Source organism: Podarcis bocagei, assembly GCF_964188305.1.
Source record: "Podarcis bocagei genome assembly, chromosome: 4".
In the NCBI taxonomy this organism is placed as follows: domain Eukaryota; kingdom Metazoa; phylum Chordata; class Lepidosauria; order Squamata; family Lacertidae; genus Podarcis; species Podarcis bocagei.
The window spans coordinates 43,722,855-43,746,709 of record NC_138128.1 but is presented as its reverse complement, the minus strand read 5'-3'; the positions used below and the strand labels follow the sequence as shown (position 1 = coordinate 43,746,709).

The 23,855-nt window shown below is 45.4% G+C and overlaps 4 protein-coding genes across 8 annotated transcripts in view; 2 read left to right on the top strand and 2 right to left on the bottom strand.

Moving 5' to 3' along the window:
- Positions 1 to 78: 78 nt before the first annotated feature.
- Positions 79 to 2,967, bottom strand: ATP6V0E2 (ATPase H+ transporting V0 subunit e2). The gene is made up of 4 exons (XM_081191138.1): positions 2,715 to 2,967; positions 1,892 to 1,939; positions 1,083 to 1,204; positions 79 to 601 (listed from the first exon to the last, which is right to left on the bottom strand). The coding sequence occupies exons 1-3, from the start codon at positions 2,816 to 2,818 to the stop codon at positions 1,111 to 1,113; spliced, it is 246 nt and encodes an 81-aa protein (XP_081047264.1). The 5' UTR covers positions 2,819 to 2,967; the 3' UTR covers positions 79 to 601; positions 1,083 to 1,110.
- Positions 2,968 to 4,491: 1,524 nt separating this feature from the next.
- On the bottom strand, positions 4,492 to 11,572 carry COX15 (cytochrome c oxidase assembly homolog COX15). Its single transcript, XM_081191120.1, has 10 exons — positions 11,432 to 11,572; positions 10,018 to 10,205; positions 9,337 to 9,459; positions 8,933 to 9,119; positions 8,510 to 8,677; positions 7,214 to 7,295; positions 6,771 to 6,925; positions 6,196 to 6,309; positions 5,429 to 5,635; positions 4,492 to 4,969 (listed from the first exon to the last, which is right to left on the bottom strand). Exons 1-9 carry the CDS (start codon positions 11,501 to 11,503, stop codon positions 5,504 to 5,506), a joined length of 1,221 nt encoding a protein of 406 aa, XP_081047246.1. The 5' UTR covers positions 11,504 to 11,572; the 3' UTR covers positions 4,492 to 4,969; positions 5,429 to 5,503.
- CUTC (cutC copper transporter) lies at positions 11,546 to 19,981 on the top strand. 5 transcript variants are annotated; one of them, XM_081191130.1, is made up of 9 exons: positions 11,546 to 11,615; positions 13,786 to 13,857; positions 14,767 to 14,826; positions 15,464 to 15,673; positions 17,105 to 17,140; positions 17,477 to 17,613; positions 18,382 to 18,409; positions 19,126 to 19,231; positions 19,568 to 19,981. In XM_081191130.1, exons 2-9 carry the CDS (start codon positions 13,788 to 13,790, stop codon positions 19,677 to 19,679), a joined length of 759 nt encoding a protein of 252 aa, XP_081047256.1. In that variant the 5' UTR covers positions 11,546 to 11,615; positions 13,786 to 13,787; the 3' UTR covers positions 19,680 to 19,981. The 5 variants fall into 5 exon arrangements, with proteins under 5 accessions (XP_081047256.1, XP_081047257.1, XP_081047253.1 ...); XM_081191127.1 differs by lacking the exon at positions 11,546 to 11,615 and adding an exon at positions 11,636 to 11,811; XM_081191128.1 differs by lacking the exon at positions 11,546 to 11,615 and adding an exon at positions 11,638 to 11,811 and having other exon boundaries at positions 17,480 to 17,613.
- A 155-nt stretch (positions 19,982 to 20,136) lies between these two features.
- ABCC2 (ATP binding cassette subfamily C member 2) overlaps positions 20,137 to 23,855 on the top strand; it is a 37,974-nt gene continuing 34,255 nt past the window's right edge. The window contains exon 1 of the mRNA XM_081191098.1: positions 20,137 to 22,544. Within this exon, the coding sequence (XP_081047224.1) occupies positions 22,503 to 22,544 (42 nt within the window). The 5' untranslated portion in view covers positions 20,137 to 22,502. The remainder of the gene's footprint in view (positions 22,545 to 23,855) is intronic.

Sequence of the window (23,855 nt, the reverse complement as noted above, 5' to 3'; positions counted from 1 at the left end):
GCTGGAGTATTACCCTAGCTGACTTTGAAGCACTTCTGGGCCCCATATCAGATCTCTTTAACAGAAGACAAAGAAAGCTCACATACTAAAAAAATTTATTTTCACGATACCAGTTTACACTCAATAAATACAAATACACAACATTATAAATAATAGTGGAAGGGGGAATTCTAGGCAAATGCATCTTAGTGCAGCAGCCTCACTGCTAATGGACAAAGATAGGGAGAGAACAGATCTATTGGGCGAACATCACCATGTAAAAGTAAGGAAGGTGTCTTGTATCTTGCCCAAGAGGGTGTTCCAGAGCTCCATCAGCAATTATTCAGTCTTAGCGTTCATTACAGGACTTTCAAAATGCAAACATTTTCCCTAACTGCCAAGAGAGGGACATTTAGTTACAACATCAAACCCAAGAGCAGATGCCACCAAGATGCATCAATTAAAACAGGTGGGAGATGGCTAAACAAGTGATATGGTCACTTCATATGTTTGGGTCCTGGCCCTACTGCTGTGGGGAAATTTAGAGTGCAAACAAAAGATCCGTTGAGTTAGTACTGGAAAGGACAAGGGGTGGAGCTGTTATCTAGCATCAGAAGGAAGCCTAGGAAAAAGAGAAAAAGATTTCTTAGTATTCACCTTACCCCAGCAGGATAGAAGATATCTGGGAACAATCAACCTGTTGCCCTTTCAGTGAGATTTACCATAGCTACCTTTTACAGACAATGAGAAAGTGACCTGTCCTATAGAACCACAGAGTGGCAACACTATTGGAGACAGATTACAGGTACCTTTCTGGTTCTATTGGTTAAGCCAGGGATGGGACCTATGATTCTCATGTGGCTGGACTATGATCCCTTGGCTTGGGCTAATAGGAGTCAGAATCCAATAACATCTAGAGAACCATAAGTTCCCCATCCCTGGGCTATGCCATTGACAGGTGAGTCAGGCAAGGAACCAAGGAAGGGAATCTTTGTAAACTGGAAGCAAATAGATTCCTTTTTCTTACAAGCTATTAATGAGTTGCATCTAATGTATTTGTGTGTTAGTAAGGTAGGTTAGGTAGCGCTGGATAGAGCAAGTACCTGTTGAATTGGTTGATAGTGGTCCAGTTCACTCCCACAGGAAGCGCACATACCAGATGGTCTCATTCTTCAGCTGGGGTCCAAACAGTGGGTTGGCCTGGGCCAGGAGCGCTATAAGCCAGCTGCAAGGGAAAGATAGGAAGGAGACATAAAAACCGGATCACAACTCCTTTTGCACTAGTGCTGAAATACAAAAAGTCATATTTTGCAAATAACTGCTAGGTCATTTTTGCAAGTAACAGTTATTTTTATAAAGAGGACAGTATCACTGTAGGAGGGATATAGAATCTAGGGAGCAAGGTCTTGTAGTTATTTAAATGTACTACAAGGAGATAAGATCTGCCCTGGTGCATTATGCCTGAGAGTGTCTAGCTTAGCATAACAGCTGAGCCAGACAGGATGTTAGGGCAGCTAGAACAATCTAGTGCTTTGGTGTATGATCAGAGATTGTCTAAGGCTTGTTATGGGATGCAAAATCCACTCCTTGTTCATATATGGGGTCCCGGGAGCATCATGCATGAATGATGCTAGGACATATTGGAAGATACAGTGTACCATGATCCAATATTACCCAAAAGCTTATTTTATGAGAGAGAGGCAGGCTGTTTATGCACCTATGTGTAGAATAAGGACCTGGCTTGAGCATCTCCAAGGTGGTGTATACAGGAGAGCCTCTTCTATTTGGGATTCCTTCCTAGATTCCCAATATTCAGGAAGCAGCCAGTTAGATAGTTATGAGGGTGGTTGATTTCCTGCTGGGTACAACCCAGCCCTACACCCACAACCTATCTCCCCTACGCAATACTCACAAGAGATAGCAGGAAATGGCTGTGGTCACCAGCATGGTAATAATCACTCTGTGAAGTGAAAAAATGAAAAAGGAAAAAGATTGAGTAAAGCTGCAATCCTAACCCTACTTACCTCGGAGTAAACCCCACTGAATATATTAGGAATTACTTCTGAGTAGACATGGATAGGATTGTGCTGTTACTGAAACAATCAAGGGGGTCACACAGGAGAAAGGATTCCCAGATCAGGCACTCCTCAACGCTCTTCCTCCCTGCTCCCACACCCCGACTCCTATATACCGTGTTCATAAGAGAAAAATACCTTAGCCCAGCCCTTTGGCTGCTATACTTGTTTGCTATTTGCAGGGTCGTTGGTGTTTCCAACGCGAGGGAGCATTCATAAATGTGACCCCCCCACACACACTTGGCAGTCTGAAGCGATGCGGAGTCCCATTCACAGCATCCGTGGATCAGGCCGCCTTCAAGGCCAAAGGCGGCTGCGGAGAAGGAAAGCCTGCGAGTGTCTCACTTGCGGGGGAAGCGGGTGCTGGTGCCTGCTAAAGTCTTTGTGTGTGTCATGTCATCTCCCAATATATCAGTATCTCTATATAGTGATCTTTTTGGATATATAGGTCATTCTCACATTATCTATCTATCTATCTATCTATCTATCTATCTATCTAGATATAGATACAGATATTCTCAAAGCCTTTAGCAGGGACCACCACCACCCTTCCCTCGCAATTATAGATCACAATGCATATATTGATCTATTTGGCGATGGCGACCGTGAGACCTTGCGATGGATCGGGAAGGCAGTGGCTGCGCGGGCGGGGAGCCTCACCCGCGGTTGGGCCCCTTGGGCACGAGCCACGGCCCGGCGATTCCCACGAGCCCCCAGAAGACCGAGAAGAGGATGATCGGCAGCGCGAAGCTGTGCGCCGTCATAGCGAGGCAGGTTGGGAGCGACCGACGGGATGAAGGACAAGAAGCCGCCGCCGCCGAGACCGCAAGAAGAGTGAGTCTCCGCCCCTCCGCCGGTCGCTTCCTTCGCTTCTGGCCCGGTCCGCAACCAATCAGAATTCCGTGCGCCCTCCCGGTGTTTTTCCCCCTTCGCGACCCCGTATTTTGGAGCCTCAGTTCCGAATGGAGTTGCCTGTGTCGTACCGCCCCCTGCTGCCTCGGAGGGTGTATTGTGAGGAGCGGAGAAGGCAGGTCGAATCTTACTCGAATCGTTGCAGGCCAGGGCATCGTATAGGCGTCCGCCGGGGTTGGGGTAGTTGCTCCCTCTAATGAGCCATGATCACCAGATTTACAGGTTTCTATTCCCCCCGCCCCGCTCTACAGAAAGGTTATAGAATTTGTAGACCCAGATATGAACAAAAATGTGCAGGCACCAATCTCCACCTTGATTTTGTGAGAAGACTTACCCCTCCAACCTTTCAGAGTTTCTATCCATTTTAGGCCATTTCTATAACTCTTAAAAAATACAAAAACTCCTCTAACTGGTGTACAGAAAACAAGCTGATCAGAAAATTTTACGAATATGATGTTATGTATAAAAATGTTGCATTACTGCAACATTACTACTACATAGAAACCAGTATCAGTTCCTTCTTCTGACACCCATCCCCTCTCAGTATCCTGGCTCTCACTAAGCGCATTCATTGATTTCTACCTAATGAATTTCTACCTAATGAATGAAGCAATGGATGACATTAAGGAAACTAGATCTAGCCAATTTAATACTTGAGTGAAACACCTGTGTCTCCGCTCTTGGTTTGGTTTAAAGCCTTTAATGCCGGTCTTCACTACTAGTGAAGTGAATGCTACCCCACTGAAAACAAGTCAGATATCCAATACTGGCAAGTAATGTATAAAAGAAAAAGGTAGCAGCAAAGACAGTAAGTAGTCCATCATCTTTCAAAGTCACATTTCATAGCAAAAAATGTCCCTCCCAGCATCTGCAAACACTTTAAAGGATACTCTGCTGCCAATCTTGCATAATTATACCTATATTGAAGCAGGCTGGGCTGGGGCTGATTCCATGTTAGGCTCATTTTGCTGGGAGGCAGCGGTAGGGAACCGCAGTAGTGTAGTACAACTCTGAATTGTAGGGTACATGATAGGGCTTTTTAGGGAAATGAAGCAAAGTGGGAGACTGTGAAGTTGGGTGTAGCAGCACTGCCCAGGAAAGAATCAGCACTGAGTGAAAAGCCATCTACACATTGTAGCAGGTCAACCCACTGAGAAGGAAAGGGATAAATGTGTAATACAAGTTTCTCAGGGGTCTACCCAAGTCTAGGAAGTCACCTGATCCACCAGAATTGTTAGATATGTTCTCTGCTGCTAGTTATGTTTATTTACTCATTTGCAGCATTTACTCCCCCCCACCCTCCCCAGAAAAAATCCTTTGTGGATATTGATGTTAATGAAACGTGTTCCAAATCAACCCACTCATGTGCCTGTTTGAAAGCTACCACAGGCATCTGGTTGGCCACTGAGAACAAGATGATGGACTTAATGGAGCCTTTGGTTTGCTGCAGCAGTTTCTTATGAAGGTACATTGCATAGGGACATTGTAAGAACAGTCAGTTTTAAAATACTGAGATATTGAGAAATATTGAGAAACTTTTTTTATTAAATAAGGAAAGGACTGTGGGTCTTCTGCATGGTTAAATTACAGTGCACATTTCAATATTCTAATGCAAAAAATTGCACTCAAACCCCATTCTGCTAAAGAAAATCCACAAACTAGGCCACCCATCACCCTTATAATACAGTTTTGAAATGCCTTCATTTGCTATTCATCCAAATTTCTAGGCCCACTCACCCCATAATCCATTGTCTATATCAAGCCTACAAAGAATGTAAAAGGCTCATGGCTGTAGCCTCATACAGATAGCTCAGCAGGAAGCGAGACACACCTCAAGCAACCATCATTCTTGCCAGAGCCCACCTTGTCAACATCACACCTTAAGCAAAGGATGGTGATTCATGTTCCCCAAGTTTTGCAACAAAGCACTTCAACTCATGACATCAAGGTGCTGCTCAGCCTCGCCTTCTGTTCAAATTAAGGCTTTCAGGAAGAGGAGCATACTGTTAGGATATTTCCGTTCCACCTTAAAAGGGAGCAGGCTTTGTGAGTTACAGAGTCTGCGCATGTCCTGTTCACAGGATGTTTATGCTTGCTGTTCCTTTCGATTTCAGTCGGTCAGAGCCACTGACACAGAACGGTCATGTTTTCTTTTGTTCTGTTCAACGCTAAATAAAGTCTGTAAAATATGCTCTTCTGCGGTGCAAGCTTTCTGGCTGTGGTCACTGCTGATAATCAGTGTGCACAAGCCCCGGAATGCAGCCAATCTATTTCTGAGGCTTCGTGTCGCTAGCTGCTGGTTCTGCCTGTCTACGGGAGATCGATGGACGTCCGGCAGCCGGCTTGGGGCCATGATGGACAATATCTCCCTGGCAGTTTCCCAACAACAAGGTTATGGGCCCACAAAGCCTGCTCCCTTTTAAGGTGGAACGGAAATATCCTAACATCTAATATCCTAACACATACCACACGAGGGGCAAAGGCAGCAACCGTGAACCTTCAGCACTAGCAGAGGCTGGCTAAATAGGGAAGCAGGGTTATTTCGGGATCCGCTTCAGTTCATGCATCAGCCACAACGCCACACTGAGCAGTACCAGGGAACCTGATTGATGAGTGGCTGCTAAAGGAGTTGGGACATATAGGAGAAGTGTGCTGATGCCCAGGGTAACCTGCAGAGGAGCAAGAATAAAATGAAGTTACAGACGTAAGCAAAGTTTGCTTACCAGTATACCTGAAATGTAGAAGTATGTGCAAATACATCTGCATCGTATTCTTATAGCACAGAATTATACACAAGAAGCTTCATAAGCAATTGGTATGGGGATTTTTATATGTTCTGTCTCTCTCCCACTGCTACAGGATGAGGTAGCTGTCATAGTGCTTCATGATAAAATGCTAATGAAACTGTACTGATGTTCCCCCTTTGCCTTCTCAGTTTAAACCCAGAAGGCAGAGAAGGGCAGTGACCATAGCACTGTGCAATATTTCCACAGAAGAGCACGACTGCAGCTCTATTTCCCCCCTTTGTTCGTCAAAGCCAAATAAATAAATTAATAAAAATTGGTCCCCACCAATTTCAGTTTTAAATGCCTGAGACCAGCAACCAAGATAGCATTATCAGTGACGAGAAGGCAGGCACCTACCTGGAAGGAAGGGGAAACCTGCTATGCCATCAGAGGACACTACTAAGTGACAATTAAAAGGGTGTTTTAAAGGGCATAGTTAATACCTGGAGGTATGCCACAGCCAGTAAGGAAGCAACTGCCATCCTTGTCCTCCGTGGGAGAGGAATCTTCCTGGAAAACAGGTACAGACCTGTAATGGCTGCAACAGAGGAAACTCCCTAAAGGGAAAAGAGTAAATATCCAGTGAGGGAACCAGAGAAGCTTTGCAATGACAACAAAGGGCTTAGAAGTGGAGTTGGAAGGGATCTTAAAAGGTCATCTAGTTCAAAGGCAATGCACAAACCTCACTACTACAGCATCCCTGACAATCCAGCCTCTGAAAAAGAGTCCATCACTTCTGGGACAGTCTGCTCCTCTTTCAAAAAACTCATGTCATCATGATGTTCTCCTTAATGTTTAGACTAACCCCCCCCCCCTTTGTAACTTGCACCCTTTAATTAGAGACAGCGGATATGGAAACCAGTACTTTAGGCATGCAAACAAGTGCTCTACTCTGAGTTAAGGGGCCTGCATTCCCACATTCCCAGTTACACTGCCACCTGGAATGAACACAAACCCAAGAACGGCAACCAATTAAAAAAGAGGTGTTATCTAAGAGCATAAAGAGGAAGAAACATACCAGAATCCTGTGATCAAACTGCACGGTTGTGGGATTCTCAAATACGTTCTTCAACTTTGGGGAAAAGGCAAGGAGATCATCAGGGATCCAGCGTTCCCCCATCTTGGGAAATGAATTGTATACAAGACCAGCATCCAGTCCTGCCACAAATGCCCCTAGAGTTCCAGAGAAGAGAGTCTGTCACACTTGTAAATATGAATGTAATAGAACAAGCCACCTAAAAACCATCATGGTGAGAGTTTTAGGTCCTTCCCTCAAGGCCACAAAACAGTTCCCAGTGATGTTGTCTGACCAGCATGAAGAGGAAGCATTTCAGTAACCTGGAATTGAAAAAGTCTAGACCCTCCCAATGGGAAATGAAGCAAGAAACACATATCCATGACCATGCTGTCTATTGCTTCTCAAAAGAAAGAGATTGGTGCAAAAGTGACAGGGACTTTTACCTGAGAGGGCAGTGAGAAAGATCAGGCCTGATGTTCCATGAGCAAACCTTCTTAGGCGCAGGAGTTGACGGGTTTCTGGTAACTGTCAAAACAGGAGGATCACAAGAATATGCAATGGCCTTTTTATATACCGTATTTTTCGCTCTATAACACGCACCCGACCATAACACGCACGTAGTTTTTAGAGGAGGAAAATCTGTAGGCATGCCACCCGTAGGCATTCCCTCCATAACACGCACAGACATTTCCCCTTACTTTTTAGGAGGAAAAAAGTGAGTGTTATGGTGCAAAAGATACGGTATTCTAAAGGGAGTATGTACAAAGGAAACTAGTGTTCCATAGGCTCAGCATATATACACGTTTCCAATAAGACTCCTGACAGAAGAGGAACGTATTTATTTCACTCTCAATGGCTAAGGCAGCAAGGACTTCTGCTCTTTTCACTCAGCTGTTATGCTGCACAGCCCTTAATGGACATGGCTTACATCCAATTATATCTATGAACCCAAATCTACCAAATTTTATAGAAATCACCAGGCGTTCTTGGAAGCAGCCAGATAGCATCTGCATGCTTGATTTAATCCTATTGTCAAGTCGCCATCCCCAAGACCAGATCCACAGGCCCCAGAAGCATCTACTGCCTGGATGTGTAGGGCAAAAGTGCATGGCAATATCTTCTGTGGCAAGGATGCGGCCTTGCTAGAACTGGGGAAGTTGTGGCAGACTGCACTGTAAGAAATGGAATAGCTCATGCCAGGCTGAATTCTTCTCAGTCTGCATTTCTCCTGCTATGCTTTCTTAAATAACTACCCTCTTAAGAGGCCATCCTACCAAGTGAACTATGAGGGTGCAGTGTTGTGTGGGCTCTCCTTTCTTCCCTTTTCATGTGATGCTCCGAAGCAGTGGCTGTGATCACCATAAAGGGATTGGAAACCCTACCTGAGAAGTGAAACCCTACCTAATATGAGAATTGGCAACAGGCGCTAGTTTTGCATGTGATGCAGGAGTGTGTGCCTCCCACTGCAAGTTCATTGGCTCCCTCTATGCATGGGAGTGTCAGTGCTAACAGAGTTCTTGACTGGTAAGCTTTGGTGGTGTTTCTAGGAACGTTATCTCTTTGACATTTCCCAAGATTTGTAATTTTCCTCTTCCAGGCTGAGCACATGTAGGATACAGTGGCAGTTTGGTCTGCACAGTGGCAGTGTGCCTCCCTCCAAAGGCGCAATTGGTGTACAGGCTTTCTTGGCCCAACTGGGACTCAATACATGCCCCCAGTCTGCCTCACTTTTTGCTTACCTTGTGCTGCGGCAGCAGTAATGAGAGTCCAGTCCACAGGCTGTAGCAGTAAAGAACAAGTGCAGAGCCCAGGTGTGCGGCTAGACGGTACTGACTGACCCGTGGGATATCATGAGAGTCTGGCTTTTCCTCTAATCCACTTTTTACCATATACCAGCCCAATAGGCCCTGCCAAAACAAAGAAAAAGTACCATAGAGGCATGAAACTAAGACCACTTTTGCTCTTGCCAATATCATGTACATTCTCTTTCAAGGAACTAAGATCTAACAACACTCCAAGCACCATGATCTGAAGCTTCTGTGCACCAGAGACCTACGATCACATACAAATCAGCTCCTGGAGCGTGTTCTATCTCAGTTATCTTGGGCAGAGTAATTTAATGATTCATTTAACAATTACAAGATCCCAGTGATCTTTCCCACCTGGAAACAGACAAGTCCACAGAGGGCAACGACACGACCCTTCAGGGACCGGTTGAGGTAACCCTTCCTCCAGAAGTAAGCTGCAGGAAGGATGTAAGCCAGTCCAACAAGCCGTCCCCACATTCGGTGTGAATATTCCATGTACCAGATGAATTTGAACTCTGTCAGCGTCATGTTGTGGTTCAGGCTGTTAGATTCAGAGAGAAGGTTTACAAAACAACAACAAACCCTGCAGTAAGGTGTAGTTGCCCATTCCCCTTTCCATGACAAGTTCTATCAAGAAGTAGCATTCAAGATACTCTTTTTTTCTCATTTCCCTTTTGCTGGGATAGTAGAATAGGCTCTCCCCCCCCCCCCCAAATTTAATTTTAGTCTCTAGGAACTTTAGCTCAACCCATGCATACATTTTAAATTCTGGGAATTGCTGGTAGTTTTGGAATTCTGCTTCCCACTCCTGCTGTGTCCGAGGAGGCTTCATCTCCCGCACAAGATGCCAGTCAACCATTGAAAGCCCAGACTCTGTCAGCCTGAGAAGGAAAGAACAGCAATGACACACCATTGAGGGAAGATGCTATCAATGTGGGATATAATGGTGTGTGCATGTGTATCCATCTATCTAGAAAAGCAGAATGAAGCCACAATGGGAAAATTCAGACACAAATGCAGATGCAAAGTCTGACTACACACAAACATACCGGTTATCAATTAGATGCAAATATATATGCAATCACACCTTTTAAATTCTGAAATAGTCTAAATTAACTACCATACCTCAAAAGGTTGTTATGACTGTAAGTACAAAAAGTATTTATTTGTTACCCTTTAATCCCACCTTTCTTTTACTGCCTGCATTGTTTATCTACAATGCATTTATAAAATAAGCGTAGACACAGGCATTCAAAGGGCAGAGAGATACCAGAAGTTAGTTTAGGCCCACACACTGGCATGACCAAGAGGAAGCAATGCCCCTAGGAAGATCTCTGCTGGTTGCAGAAAGATACAATCTATGACAGTTGGAGAACCATAGTGTCAAAGGTAAATAAAATATAGCAAAGGCTTGAAGAGGAGGTGCTAATTTTCCTTACCTAGTGACACCACCCAACACCACAGCTCCGGCCACAGTACCACTGCATATTAGAAGCCAGCGCCCTACAGCCCGGTTGGTCACAGCATTGGGGACAGGTGGTACCACCACTCTGGGATGGGAAGCAACTTCTGACACTACACTGTGTTGTGACCGTCTCTGTGGGAGCTGCCACCACCGTTGACATTGCTGAGGACAGAGAAGGTAGTGAGGAGGCTGTTTATAATTATGCCACCCCACTAAACATACATTTGCAATTCATGACATGGAAGAGGAGCATTACTCAAGATGAATGAACTCTCTTTGCCGTAAAGAGTTCACACCTGTGTTCACTACATCAGAAAGGTTGTATTAAGTGCCAGACATTATTCTACAAAATACAAGGACAAGGATAAAGGACCAGATCATCAATGGTGCAAGCACAAAAAAACTGGACAACAGGAATGTCAACAGCTATTCACTGAGATGCTCAGCAAAACTTATTTTTATTTTCAATATGTTCTTAAGCGTTCTGCTTGTGGAATCTTCAGAAGCACTTGGCTGGCCACCATTAGCAAAAAGAGGTTGAACTCCATGGACTCTAAGTGTGATCCAGTAGGGTTTTCATATGCTATTTAAATGCTGAAAGCATATGGAGGGGAAAGTGTTCGTGTTTTTACAGGGCCTGTGACCATGTAATAAAATGTGATGTTACATTCATAATTGTTATTTTATTTGTTTAAAACATGTAGACACTACTCTTTTTTTAAAAAAAGCCTATACTAAAATACTTAAAACTATGAAGCATTACACCTATTGTTAAAATTAGAGAGAGACTTACACATTTAACTGGTGCACATTTAGCTATATGCGCTTGGCAAATTAAAACATAATTAAAAAGAGGACAAGCGTCCAGGGAAAAAGACTTTGGCAATCCCACCTGCCATTGAACCTAATGTGTTTTGATGATATGTGAATTTTGATTTAGGCATGATTCCTGGAATGTAACCCCGCATAGTTTGAGGGCTTGCATAGGTTGAGGGCTTGCTGTGGTTATACAAGTGAAATATTTTGGCAGTCACCGAAACTCCTAGTCTTCAGTCTGCCCCCTTTAACGTGTCTGGTTGTGACAGGTGCAGGCAATAGAGTCTGTAGTTTTTTTGAATATCACCCCATAATTAGAGGTCCCCACGTAGAAATGAGGTAGCATTGATTAGCACCTCCCACAGTGCAAAGGATGCATAAGGGCGGAAACTCCTGGCATTTTCCCCAGCAGCGTGTCTTAGCGAGGGTGATAGCAGGTACTCAGCCTGCTCGCAAGGCTAAGAAACGAGGAGCCGCCGGGGGTGGCTTCGTTTTGCAACCCTCGGCCGATAAAGAGGCATCTTTGACCCGGTCCCCGTTGCTATGGAAACCAAGCGCCGCCCCTGGAGTACCTGGCCGGGGGACCCCGTTCCTCGTGGGGCCAGCAAGAACCGAGACCCTCTTAGTGCCGCCCGCAAGAGCATCGCTCCTCAAGCTGCAACCCGGAAGCGACTCGCTCTTGACACGGAAAGAAATCCGAGCTATTTCCGGAAACGCCGCGACCGCGCACTCGGTGACCGCGACGCCACGTGACAGGTAGGACGGCGCCTCCTCTTGCTTGTGCGCCGCTGCCGCCGCGCGGGAGCCGAGGCCCCAGGGGTGGGCGGGGCTTCCTCCTCAGCTCAGGGCTGGTTTGGCGCAGAACTGCCGACATCCGCCGCGCCTCCAGAGCGGCCCCGAGGCGGAATGAGGAGATGGGACCGGAAGCAGGGCCTGGCAGAAGGGTGTGAGGGTGAGTGGGCGGGGGGACGGCCGGAAGGAAGCGCCGGGGATCCCGAGGAATCCCTTGGGCGGGGGCGGAAATCCGGGCGGCTTCAAGGCCTCCCTTTCCCCCTCCACAGATGCAAGAGGAGCCAGAAATTTTAATACTGTTGTTCTGGGGCGGGGGGGGGGGTGCCCTGTGCACACTCACGACCGCAATGTGCATTCAACAAAACCAAGTGGGATAGATTTTATTGGCATTTTTACATATCAGGCCTTTGTGTTTAAAACGTAAAACCCAATTGAGTCCAAAGGGGTCCTTATTCTCAGGTGAGCGTCTGCAGGGTTCTAGCTATAGGCCTGAGGACTGCAATCTTGCCTGCACTCACTGGGGCTTGCTTGCTTGTTTGCGTATTTATTTATTTAATTTCTATATTTTTAAGGGGGGAGTTGAAGCGCTTTACAAGCTACATTGAAGCATCAATTAAAGCAATCCTGAATAAAACATAATGGAATAAAAACAAATATAAAGTATACCTTCAAAGCGACAGAGTTAATAGGAAACTAAAACATTACCTTAAAAGATTTCAAAACAAAGCATAACAAAGGACGTCAAGAACAGAATGCACATTTAATGCACTATGTTACTGGCCAAAGTTCCATCTGTTGTTGGAGTTTCTAGAGTAAGTTCTGCATTTGCCTAAGGGAGACTCTGCAAGTTACAGGCTGGCCTTGCTGTCAGCTGTTCCCACGCATCTCAACTTCATCTTCCTGCTGGAGAACCTGAATCCTCTGAAATATATGGAGAAAGGTGGAAGGGAAGTCAGCCCTACTCAATTTAGTATTCTGAAAGGAGGAAAAATCTGGATCACTAGCACAGACTTTTTATTCGGAATGTAGAACGCTACTTTAAAGTGAGTCAGACCATAGAGCCATCTAGTTCAGTATTGCTTGCACTGACTTGACAGCAGTTCTCCAGGGTTTCAAACGGAACAACCTAGCCCTACTTGGACTTACTGGGAAATGAACCTGTGGCCTTCTGAATACAAGGCACTACCGCGGAGCTGTGACATATCCTTGAATCCTCCAAATTGGAGCCCCCCCTTCAAACCCTTATTCTACTTTAGATTTGTGCTAATCTGCAGAAATCAGGTTCAAGAGTCTCTTTTAATGATGCAGTTACATTAAGGACCACTTACTGAATAAACTTGCCAGTGTATTAATTTCTCCTGTGCCCCTTTAAGTAATTTCTCCTGTGCCCCTGTAAGTAATGAAGCTGATGAAGACTTGGGATAGCGGAGGTTTATAATTCTCTCCATTGGAAGGTTCACCTAGTGCTGATCTTTTTTTTCTTTTCTCTTTTTTTTCTTTTTTGGTGCCAGATAAACATTTTTTAATTGCACAGGTCTTTTAAAATATTTTAGAATTTTCAGGTTTTTAGTCTGCTGATTTTTGTATGTGCCACTTTCACAGTTGCTTTTTTGTTAATTATTTGGTATTCTATGTTTACTATTTAATTTTGTATACTACTCTGGGAGACCAGGCTGAAAAGTGACTTATTTGGTAATAAATAAACAAACATATAAACATATAGATAGACAGACAGACAGATCTGTTCAGACAGTGCAACACAGAGAACAAGATCCAGGGAGAGCAAGAAGGCAAGGGGATCAGGAGTTACAGCAAAAGTAGTGTTCAACTTCCCATGTGTTTTTTCTGTACCTGTTTTGAGCTGATACAGATCAAGCTTGATTTCTTCTTTAAATTCGCATGGTGATACAAGTTTTCTGTTCTTATTGTGTGTTCCCTTTAAAGCAGCTACTGACAGGTTAAGGCTTTTTAAGGTTGCTGGTGATGGGGAATCTATGAAGCTTCTGTTTCTGAGAGCTGTGGATGTGCTTGGGTGAGCAAGATGAAAGAAGCCAATTAAAAGACAAAGCACTGGAGCTTGTCTCTGAGACAGAGCCTGATTGCCCCATAACCTCTGGTTGTGTTTCTCTTCTAGGAATGGCCAATGGCTTTCTCATGGAAGTATGTGTTGATTCTGTGGAGTCTGCTGTGAATGCAGAGAGAGGAGGTAATCCCATAAAAAAGATGGAAGATGAAAATACTTAAGGATCATTGAGGGGTCTTTCTAGGCCAGGACACCTCTGGGTACACATGCTATATGTATTGAAAAGAGAGGCACACTCACTTCCCCAAGCAGTGTGAAACTGTTTTATGAACCCTTTTAGGCTTGAAAGGTAGGATATTAAATGTTATAAACTGGTCAATAAGTAAAGACTTCCAAAGTTCTGATCTAGGTTAGTGACACATAGATTCAGGATATGCATTTATGTATTTTAATTGCCTGCAACCCAATTACTCTAGCCTTTGAGAGTAGGGTAAACTGCAAATTTAAATGAATAAATGAATAAATGTCAACTTGCCTTGTCTTCAGCTGCCTTAACTACTTAAGTGGTCCTGCTCTGTTTTGCTGCAGTGCATTATAAAACATGGGCTGAGATACTCAAATCACCTATTAATTGATTTTCTTTCTTAGTTACTGCATGAGTAGGGGTTGAAGTCTATGTGGATAAGCTAAATACAGGTGACCAATCTCACTCTTGGCTCGAAAATTTCCAGCACTCCTACCCATTGGTTTATTTTATTTATTACTTAAATTTGTTAGTTGCTACTTACAAACAAACAGCACCCCCATACCTTAACACACCCAACATAGATACATTAAAACCAAGGGGAGGAGGGAGGGAATAATTAAAAAAAATCCCACCCACTTCTAAATGGCCGCAGATAGTTAAAGGCCAAAGGCCTGCTTTTAGAGGAAGGTTTTTGCCTAGCAGCTAAAGACATATAATGATGGAGCTGGGCGAACTTCCCTTGTTGGATTATAGCAAGGACCACATGGTTTCTTCATAATGTAGATCTCCGTTAAAATCTTGCAAACCACTTATATTCAGAGGTTTAATGTGTGACCCTGTTGCAGGTGCTGGCCGCCTTGAACTGTGTGCCAACCTCATGGAAGGAGGAACAACACCTACTATAGGTGAGTTGGCACATACAAGCAAGATCCAATCCACCATTTCTCTGCAAGATGTAGCAGTACTGAGCAGCCAAGCAATGTGGAGAAATGTTTGGACCTCTGCCCTCCAGGCCCTCTGCTCCTGGAACAGAAAGAAAATACCTGTTGTTCTGCTTGCTCTTTTTGTGTTCTTCTGTGTCATCAGCACCTCCTGGTCTTTTTGCAAGACAGGCTGTTATTTAATCACCCTATTTCACCTTCCCTCCTTCAGCAGCCCCTTCTCCCAAAGTCTGCAAAAAGGGTTTGACATCTGCCCTGTTCTCTTCTCCCTTGCTTCTCTTAGACCCAGTGCTGATGGTCTAGCTCTGGGATGGGGAACGTGTGGCTCTCCAGATGTTGTTGGACTCCAACTCGCCTCAGCCTAAACGGTCAGTGGTCAGTTGATTGGAGCTGTAGTTCACCAACATCTGGAGGGCATCTTGTTGGCTACTCCAGACATAGGCAGAACTGACCTAGATGGCTCAGTGGTCTCCCTTTGTATGAGGCATCTTGCTATGTTCCTAAGTTCCTCCGTACCATGTTCTAGGTTTCACTTCTTGTCCAACTCATAGAACAATCCAGTACAAAACTGACACCATGTCCCAAACATGTTTGTCTGCAGGCCTTTTGCAAGTGGTGAAGCAGTGTATAAGGGTGCCTGTATTTGTGATGATCCGCCCCCGTGGGGGGGATTTCCTCTATTCTGACCGAGAAGTGGAGGTGATGAAAGCAGACATCCGACTTGCCAAACAACATGGGGCTGATGGGTTGGTGTTTGGAGCCTTGACTGAGGATGGACGTGTGGATACAGAGCTCTGCACAGCACTGCTGGGTGAGCAGGCTTTACTTTTCAAAGGGCTTATTTGGTACTTGAGTAGTGATTGTCATACAGTGCCACCAGCTAATAATTCCATGACAACAGCGCTTTAGCACCAGTCGTGCTCCTAGGGCAGTCTACACCAAGCTGGTATCCTCCAGATGTTTGGGGCTATAACTCCCATTAGCCCCAGCTAATTTGACAAAGGCTGCTCTAGAGGGAGGACATTCCATAGGTCATTCCATAAATGAATGAATTATTCAGATAAAGCAGGAGCCAAACGCTGTAATGGTTGGGATGAGTGACCTTTGTTTGTAAGAAGGGGCACTGTGCAGCTCTGATGGAGAGAGTGTTAGGCAGCCATAAGTTCTGTACAGAAGGAAGAATTATCCAGAAGAATAGGAAACTTTTTTGAAAGAATGATAACACTATGGTTTTTCTGGACCCTCAAAAATGCAAAGAAAATAATTAATAGCTATTTTCTCTATTTAACTGAAACTGACAGTATATCTTCTGAAGAAGAATTAGTCTTGCTAGGGGAAGCCTGTCCTCTCCCTGCATGCCCCCCAAAATTGGCTCTAGCTAGGTGAAGCCTATGGGTGGCGCTGTGGGTAAAACCTCAGCGCCTAGGACTTGCCGATCGTCAGGTCAGCGGTTCGAATCCCCGCGGCAGGGTGCGCTCCCGTTGCTCGGTCCCAGCGCCTGCCAACCTAGCAGTTTGAAAGCACCCCCGGGTGCAAGTAGATAAATAGGGACCCCTTACTAGCGGGAAGGTAAACGGCATTTCCGTGTTCTGCGCTGGCTCGCCAGATGCAGCTTGTCACGCTGGCCACGTGACCCGGAAGTGTCTTCGGACAGCGCTGGCCCCCGGCCTCTTAAGCGAGATGGGCGCGCAACCCCAGAGTCGGACACGACTGGCCCGTTCGGGCAGGGGTACCTTTACCTTTACCTTTAGGTGAAGCCTGTCCTCTTCCTGCATGTCCCCCCCCCCCCAGAACAGCACACAGAAGGAGGAAAGGTGGGGAAAGTTCTGTGAGGCAAGCTGAAATACAGCAGCTAAACTATTTTAACCAGAAGCCAGTATCCATTCACTCCATGGTTCATTATTCCACAGGCTACCTAGGGAAACAAGTGGATACATCTATAGTCTACACCAGGATTACTTTTTAAAATAAGTGCATAAGCCCAACATGTGTGAGGGGTTTGATACACAAAATGTGAAAAGAAATGCCATACAAAGAGCTAGCTAGTGGGCAGTCTTAGTGGAAATGAGAAAGGATGATGAATCCATATTGCAGAAATGGTGTCAGATGACTACAGCCACCTTGGTTGAACCATCTGGAGAAGTTTCCTTTCTTTCCAGGACCAGTAGCAGAAGCATTGCCTTCACAAAGCCAACCCCTAAGCAAAGGTATACTAACCATCTGGGATCTGTTCTTTTTGCAGCTGCTTCCCGCCCTCTGCCAGTCACCTTCCACAGAGGTGAGTTTCTGCTTGCTGGTTTCCCACGGGCATCTGGTTGGCCACTGTGAGAACATGATGCTGGACTGGATAGGCCATTGGACAGGTCCAGCAGACTCTTCTTACAGAGCTTGGAGTGGGGAATGAAAGCCGGACTGCCTGCTTGCAGGCTGTAGGCTCAGGCACAATGGCCTTACCTTGGTGAGGTGGGGGGCACTATGAGAATGTACTCTGGGAATTGCACATATTAGGACTGCCTACCAGGGATTTGGGACTAGGCTAAAGCCTGGAATATGTCAGTAGATTTGCCTTCCAGAACATTTGGCAGTAAAGACTGACATGCTCCATTTTTCTCAGCAGCTTTTGATATGGTCTATGACCCTTTGGCAGCCTTGGAAACGCTAATATCGATGGGCTTTGAACGGGTCCTGACTAGTGGCTGTGACAGCACTGTTCTAGAGGGGCTGCCCTTGATAAAACGACTGACAGAACAGGTGAGGTGTCATCTCTCCCAAATTTGTAACTCTACTGATACACTTTTCTTGCCTACTTAAGAGTGGGCTATCCAAGGAACTGGACAGAGTGTGGTGGGAGCAGAGAAATGTCAGCTAGCAGTCTTTCATGGTCTTCAGATGGGTGAGGGTTTTTCAACGATTCAGGGTGAAAACTGGCCTCCCTATTGAATATACAGAAACTGTGCCTTGCACCTTCTGATACAATAGCTTCTTTCAGTATTGTGTTAATTCCCATAGGCTACTGCAGTAAATTAGCTCCCTTCTTCTCTGTTAAGTACACAATATGCGCATGGCACACCCGTATCTCACACCTGTCCAGAAGAATGCACAACAGACAAAAGACAACGCAGGAGTCGCTTAGTTATTTTAAAGTTGCTTCCAGTCTCTAACACTGGGGTGAAGTTGAAGCAGTCCTGCTGATACTGATATGGCAGCATATAGTTTCTGAAGTTCAACCATCCGAGGATGGAGGTGAAACTTGGTAGATCCTCAGTTGTTTGACTTTGCAGAGGTGAAATATACACAATGATAGACAAGTGTGGGAGCATACTTTCCTAGAGCATGTAAGAAACTCAACGTGACAGTATTACTTGGAGCAAACCATTTGAAAAGCAGCATTAAAAAATGAAATTAAATATTGCAAATAAATACATTCTACATCTTCCTTAACAGAATATTTGTGCTACCCATTTGGTGTGTTTTCTCCTATAAGCAAGACCACTAAACCCATTTTGTCTTCCTTTTCAGGCTAAGGGCAGGATTGTTGTAGTGCCAGGTAAGACTCTGCAGTGAGTACCACTTGTTGGCATAGATCAGAACTCTAGCACCAACCAAGCATGTTGTTAGGCAGCCACACTTGCCCAAGTGGCAAGAAGTCCAGGAACAGAGCTTTAGGGTGTAATTCCCTTTGGATGAGAGTGCACGAAAGACTTTATAATATTTATTTATTTGCAGATATAAAAACAGACAGAGCTTAGTAGAAATAGATGGATGGCACAACTGCTGAAACTGCATTAGGTTAAAGGAATAGTGTAGATACCCACACACAACCCCTACCTGCTTAACTTGCTGCTGTAGACTCTTTGCCTCTGTCAATCCAAATTCAATTTGCTTCTACCTATCTGTCCCTTCCTCAAACTCTTATAGGTATGGCATTATGAAGGCAAAGATTTCCAGGCATCAAGGAACATTACCTAATGTTTCCTTATCGTGTTCCTGAGTGATCACTAACTGTCAGGCAAAACAAAAGCAGTGCTAATCAGCAGCTAAACTGATAAGATAATACATGATGGGCATCTGCTCCCTTCCAGAGGCATATTTAGGAGCTCTACCTGCTTCAGAGCTGCAAGTGCAGCCTGCATTGACCCTAAAGATTAGCCTCTGGTTCAGAGCAAAGGGATTTCCCCCATCTATTTAATGACCCAGAATGTAGCTCTGTCTATTCCTGCTTAACTTTATGTTTGTGACTGAGTGATGGGTTCTCTCCACCAGGGGGAGGCATAACCGAGAGAAACCTGCAGAGAATCTTAGAAGGCTCTGGCGCCTCTGAGTTTCACTGCTCAGCGCGCTCACTCAAAGACTCAGGAATGAAGTTCAGGTAACTGAGCAAGTTTCTATCCTGACTTACTGAGGGGCCCAAGCCTTGCTTCCATCTCCCGATGCAGCTCCACCGTTTGGGGTAGTAACTTGACTAAGAACATTTGGGGCACTGGAACCTGACAGGTGCATTTAGCTGGGAGCCAGGCATTGTTGCATTAGGGATAGACTTGGGTCTGTAGTTCATAGTTGCAGATGCAATGGGTTAAGGTAGCACCCAAAAGGCAATATGACAGCAGATTATGGCCCAGTGGGTAGGACTTAGGATGGTTCTCATTCCGGCTCTTCTAGGTCCAGGTTCCAGACAGTAACCAAAGACTTGTTGGTATTCTTTTAGAAACCCTTACATTACCATGGGGGCCTACCTCTCCACACCTGAATATTCCATCAAGGTGGCCGATGTGGCTAAAGTGAGGACCCTGAATGCAATTGCAAAGAATATCCTGTAGAACAAGCTACTGTGGGCCAGGAAGACCCAGAGCCCTGTGACCTGCGCAATCCGTAGACTTAGACATTTCAACAGCATCCTTGCCAGCGCTTAAAGGACATGGGCCAATCAAACGAAGAAGCCTCTGCTTGTTTTTCTCCTATTCCCACTTGCTCCACAGCGTTTTTTCCTCAGATGTCGTAATGCCGTTTTGTCTGTGGGGAGCAAATGATGGGGAGGGGCTTAATTAAAGGGGCACTCGCCATCGGGCAACACTCTCCCTGTTAAGGTCTCTTCTTAAATAAACCCTGAAGCCACTCCATATCACTGTGGCTCTTCTTCCTGTAGAGGCTATGGCAAGACTTTAAACTGCTCCCAAAGGAAATGGGCCGGGGGGGGGGGGAGGAGAGCACATTGGGTGTTGCAGGCTTCCTTCACCCCACCTCAGTTTGATTGGAGTAGAAGACTACCTCTTTGAAGTACATAGAGGAAAGTGGTAAAGCAATACTGCAATTGCGGGAGGAGGGATCTCTCAGAACAGGGGTTAAGAGAGCGACCACAAGGTGACCAAGCACTGCAATTCCGTACACCTGACAGCAAAAATTTCACTGTTGTCAGGTTCTGGATCCTGTCCTACAGAAGTCATTAGAGTGGGTGAAGTTTCTATGTAATTTATATAAAAAAAAATTATATATCACTTTTCATAAAAATGCCAGAGTGTTTTGCAACAATTACACATAAAACCATACAACGAAAACCATATTGAAAAGTTAAAATCAGCAATGAGGTAACTTTTACGGAAAGATGTATTCTTGATTTCCTGCATGAACCTGTTAATCCTTATTGGCAGAACATTCCACAGTGCTGGACTGTTGATGCTAAAGGCTTGGATGCTTATTGTCAGATCTCCACCAATTTGGGGAATGACCAACGACGCTCCTGCAAATGATCTTAGTGACTGAGCTGGGATATAAGGGTTCAGGCAGAACGAGGCCAAGGGAAGCCCCACACAGAGCACATTGCAGTAATCCAACCTCACGTTTATCAACACATGGACTACAGTAGCCAGGCTGCAAGGTTGCCATAAAGGCATCATTTTCTTGCCCTTATGGCATTTGCCTCTATTTGCATAGCTTCATGACAAGCAGGGCAGCTCCTCAGGTAAGTTAACCTTCCAGAATAATCAGTATCTTGAGGAGGAGCAGAAGTTCAGAGAAGTTCAGAAAATGTTTGATGTTTTATCTGACTGTGGTAAGGGGAGTTTAGAGATTCAGAGATTGTGTAAGAGATAGTCATGTGGTTTCTGCTGCTAAAGGCCATTGTGGATCTCACACAATGACTCACAAGTAAAGCTAAGCCAAATAATGACTTGGCACAAATGCTCTGGCATACAGAGGAGGAGAGACTGTGATTGCTCCTCTGGGCCTGCTGCTTCAAGCTAAGCCTGGGCCCATGTCTGAAGCAAGACAAACCATGAGCTTAGGCTTATTTTACAGCAGCTGGACTACAGAAGAAGCAAAGTAGATGTGAATTCTGAGAACCTGTGTTTCTGCACTGATCTATGAAATTCAACTCTGCCCCCCTCCACCTTTACAAATAAAAGTACCCTGAGAAAGGGGAACACCGTTGCAACAGCCTACCATTAACACCAATTTGTAGGAAAGAAATTAGTTCACCCTGTGGTAGAACCACACATTGGCCCTTCCCTGTGTCTCAGCGTAAGGCAGAATTGGGAGTTATAAAGTTGTCCATTGTGGAAAGGTGGTCTTCACTTCCCATTTCCTAAGGTTGTGTTGTGTGCTCCTGAATTTTAACAGACAGCTGCCATCCAGATTGGGACATTGTTTATAATATGATGAGATTTGATTAACTATCTAATAATTAACCACGAGGGATTTAAATTGCTTGTTCTGTGGACATTGGACCCTTTAGTCAGGACTATGAATCACAGTCGGTTCTGGGTTTATTGATTGTATAAGGAATGAGACAGCAGAATCTCTCTTAGCTTTTTTTAGTTTGTTTCAGGAGCACTTTGGGCAAGGGGGGGGGGACACAATGAGGTCAGTACTACTGCTGGTAGCTAGGGACAGGTTCAGTTTTTGTCTTTCATCCCGAGTAGTATTTTCATAGTTCCCGCCCCCCCCCGCCCCCCTCCAACCTGGTTTGCTCACTCTCAGACCACTTTTTGTGATTCAGTACTTCCCAGTTGAGATCTATGGATCCCCCAGTGCAGTACCAATCTGATGGGACACTAGAACACTCTGTGACGCTTGACTGGCTGTGTAGGATTACACAATGGGGATACCTAGCTGCTGGAATGGGGAAGACTCTGCTGCATACTTTCAGAAACCCCTTGCCCACAGAAATCATGATGCAGAAGAACAATGGGGCAGAATCAGACCGAGACTGTCCTAGAAATCCGCTGAGGTGGAGAGTAGCATATGAAATTCCCTGGTGTGGAAAAGGGGTGATGGTTGTCTTCCCACGCTTTCTTCCCAGGCATTATTCAACTTTATCACCACTGGGGAGTGGGTCTTAGACTAGTGGTGAGTCAACTTGAGTGATCTCATCCAAGACAGCACATGTTGCTGCCCACCAGAATCCATGCCACCACCTCTCCTGCTGTGTCTCTGGCCATACCCAGGCAGCTCCTCTGCCTATGCCATCCAAGGTTCATGAATTTGATCCATGGGGCTGACTACACACCAGGAGTTAACGATTAATGATCTGTTGTTGAGAGGCTGTGCCCAACGCCCCTCCGTTGAACCTGTGAGACTTTCATCCTGCTCAGCCTCTCTGGCTGATAGAGAGGTCGGACAAAGGCAGGAGGAAGAAGTGCCTTGCCATGGCAGCAGCCTTGGAGCAGTACTGTGGCTCAGTTTTCTGGGTGAGTGGCAGTTTCTCCCTGAGTAGATGGTAGCTCAGCTTCTGGCAGGGATGTCCCACTGTAAATCTAAAGGCCAGAGTGCAGTGGAATGTCCTGAATTGCGGGAGGATGGCTAAACACCTCTGTTAGGGCTGTTTACTTTGAGAGTTGGGACAGCAGTGGTGTGTTAGTTCTGTGTGCATGCTTAGTAAAAGCAAAGCCTGCAGTCTGAACGTAGCGAGTCGGGGGTTTTACAATGAACAGATACATCATCTTTGTGTTGCTTACTGCTCCAGTGGGTGCACTGAGCACTGGAAGATGGGAGAGAGCTGGGCAGTCCTCGTGGCTTGTGAGGAGACCTTTCCCAGGCAGAGGGCCTCCTCAGCGGTGGCACCTTCCCCTGTGGAGCACTCTCCCATCAGATGTCAGGGAGATAAAGAATCATACAACTCTTAGCAGGGAGAAACAGGCATTTGGAGGCTTTTTAGCAGGTTCTCCCCATGTTACACAATTTCACTTATACATGTGAGGGCCTGGAATATATCCCCTATGCAAGTGGAGGGGTCACCTTTATAATAATACAGTGGTACCGCGGGTTAAGTACTTAATTCGTTCTGGAGGTCCGTTCTTAACCTGAAACTGTTCTTAATCTGAAGCCCCACTTTAGCTAATGGGGCCTCCTGCTGCCGCTGTACCGCTGAAGCACGATTTCTGTTCTCATCCTGAAGCAAAGTTCTTAACCCGAGGTACTATTTCTGGGTTAGCGGAGTCTGTAACCTGAAGCATATGTACCCCGAGGTACCACTGTAGTGTCTTAGAGGGCAGGAAGGCTCCAAAGCATTAGTGGAGATGTTAACACTCCATGTATGATACAATCATGATCGTTTCACTTGTAACTCTGACTCAAATGATTCACTGTAGAGAAAATAGGAGGGTTCTTTAATCTCACACAGAAGCAGAAGATGGGGGCACAGATGATCTACATTATTGGGCATGCCACATAGTATAGCAGAATGCAACTGGGGTGGATCAAGTGCTTCATTCCATATGTAAAAAAACCACTTTCCTGTTCATGAAATCTATCACTGGAGTTCTGAATGTGGGCCTCTTCCTCCACTTCTCCCTCAGCTGAAATTAAGTCTGAAAGAATCATGATCTTGTAGCCAGCAGTACTGGTTGTGCTGTGTTGTGTGTGTGTGGTGCCCACAACAAATTCTAGAGTTGACAAGATGTCCATTGTAGGCAAAGGGCCCATAGGCTAAGTCTCTCCTTGATGTGTTAGCTTCCCAGAGAACATTTCACTTGGTTCAGGTCCTCTCCTGCTCCATTCTG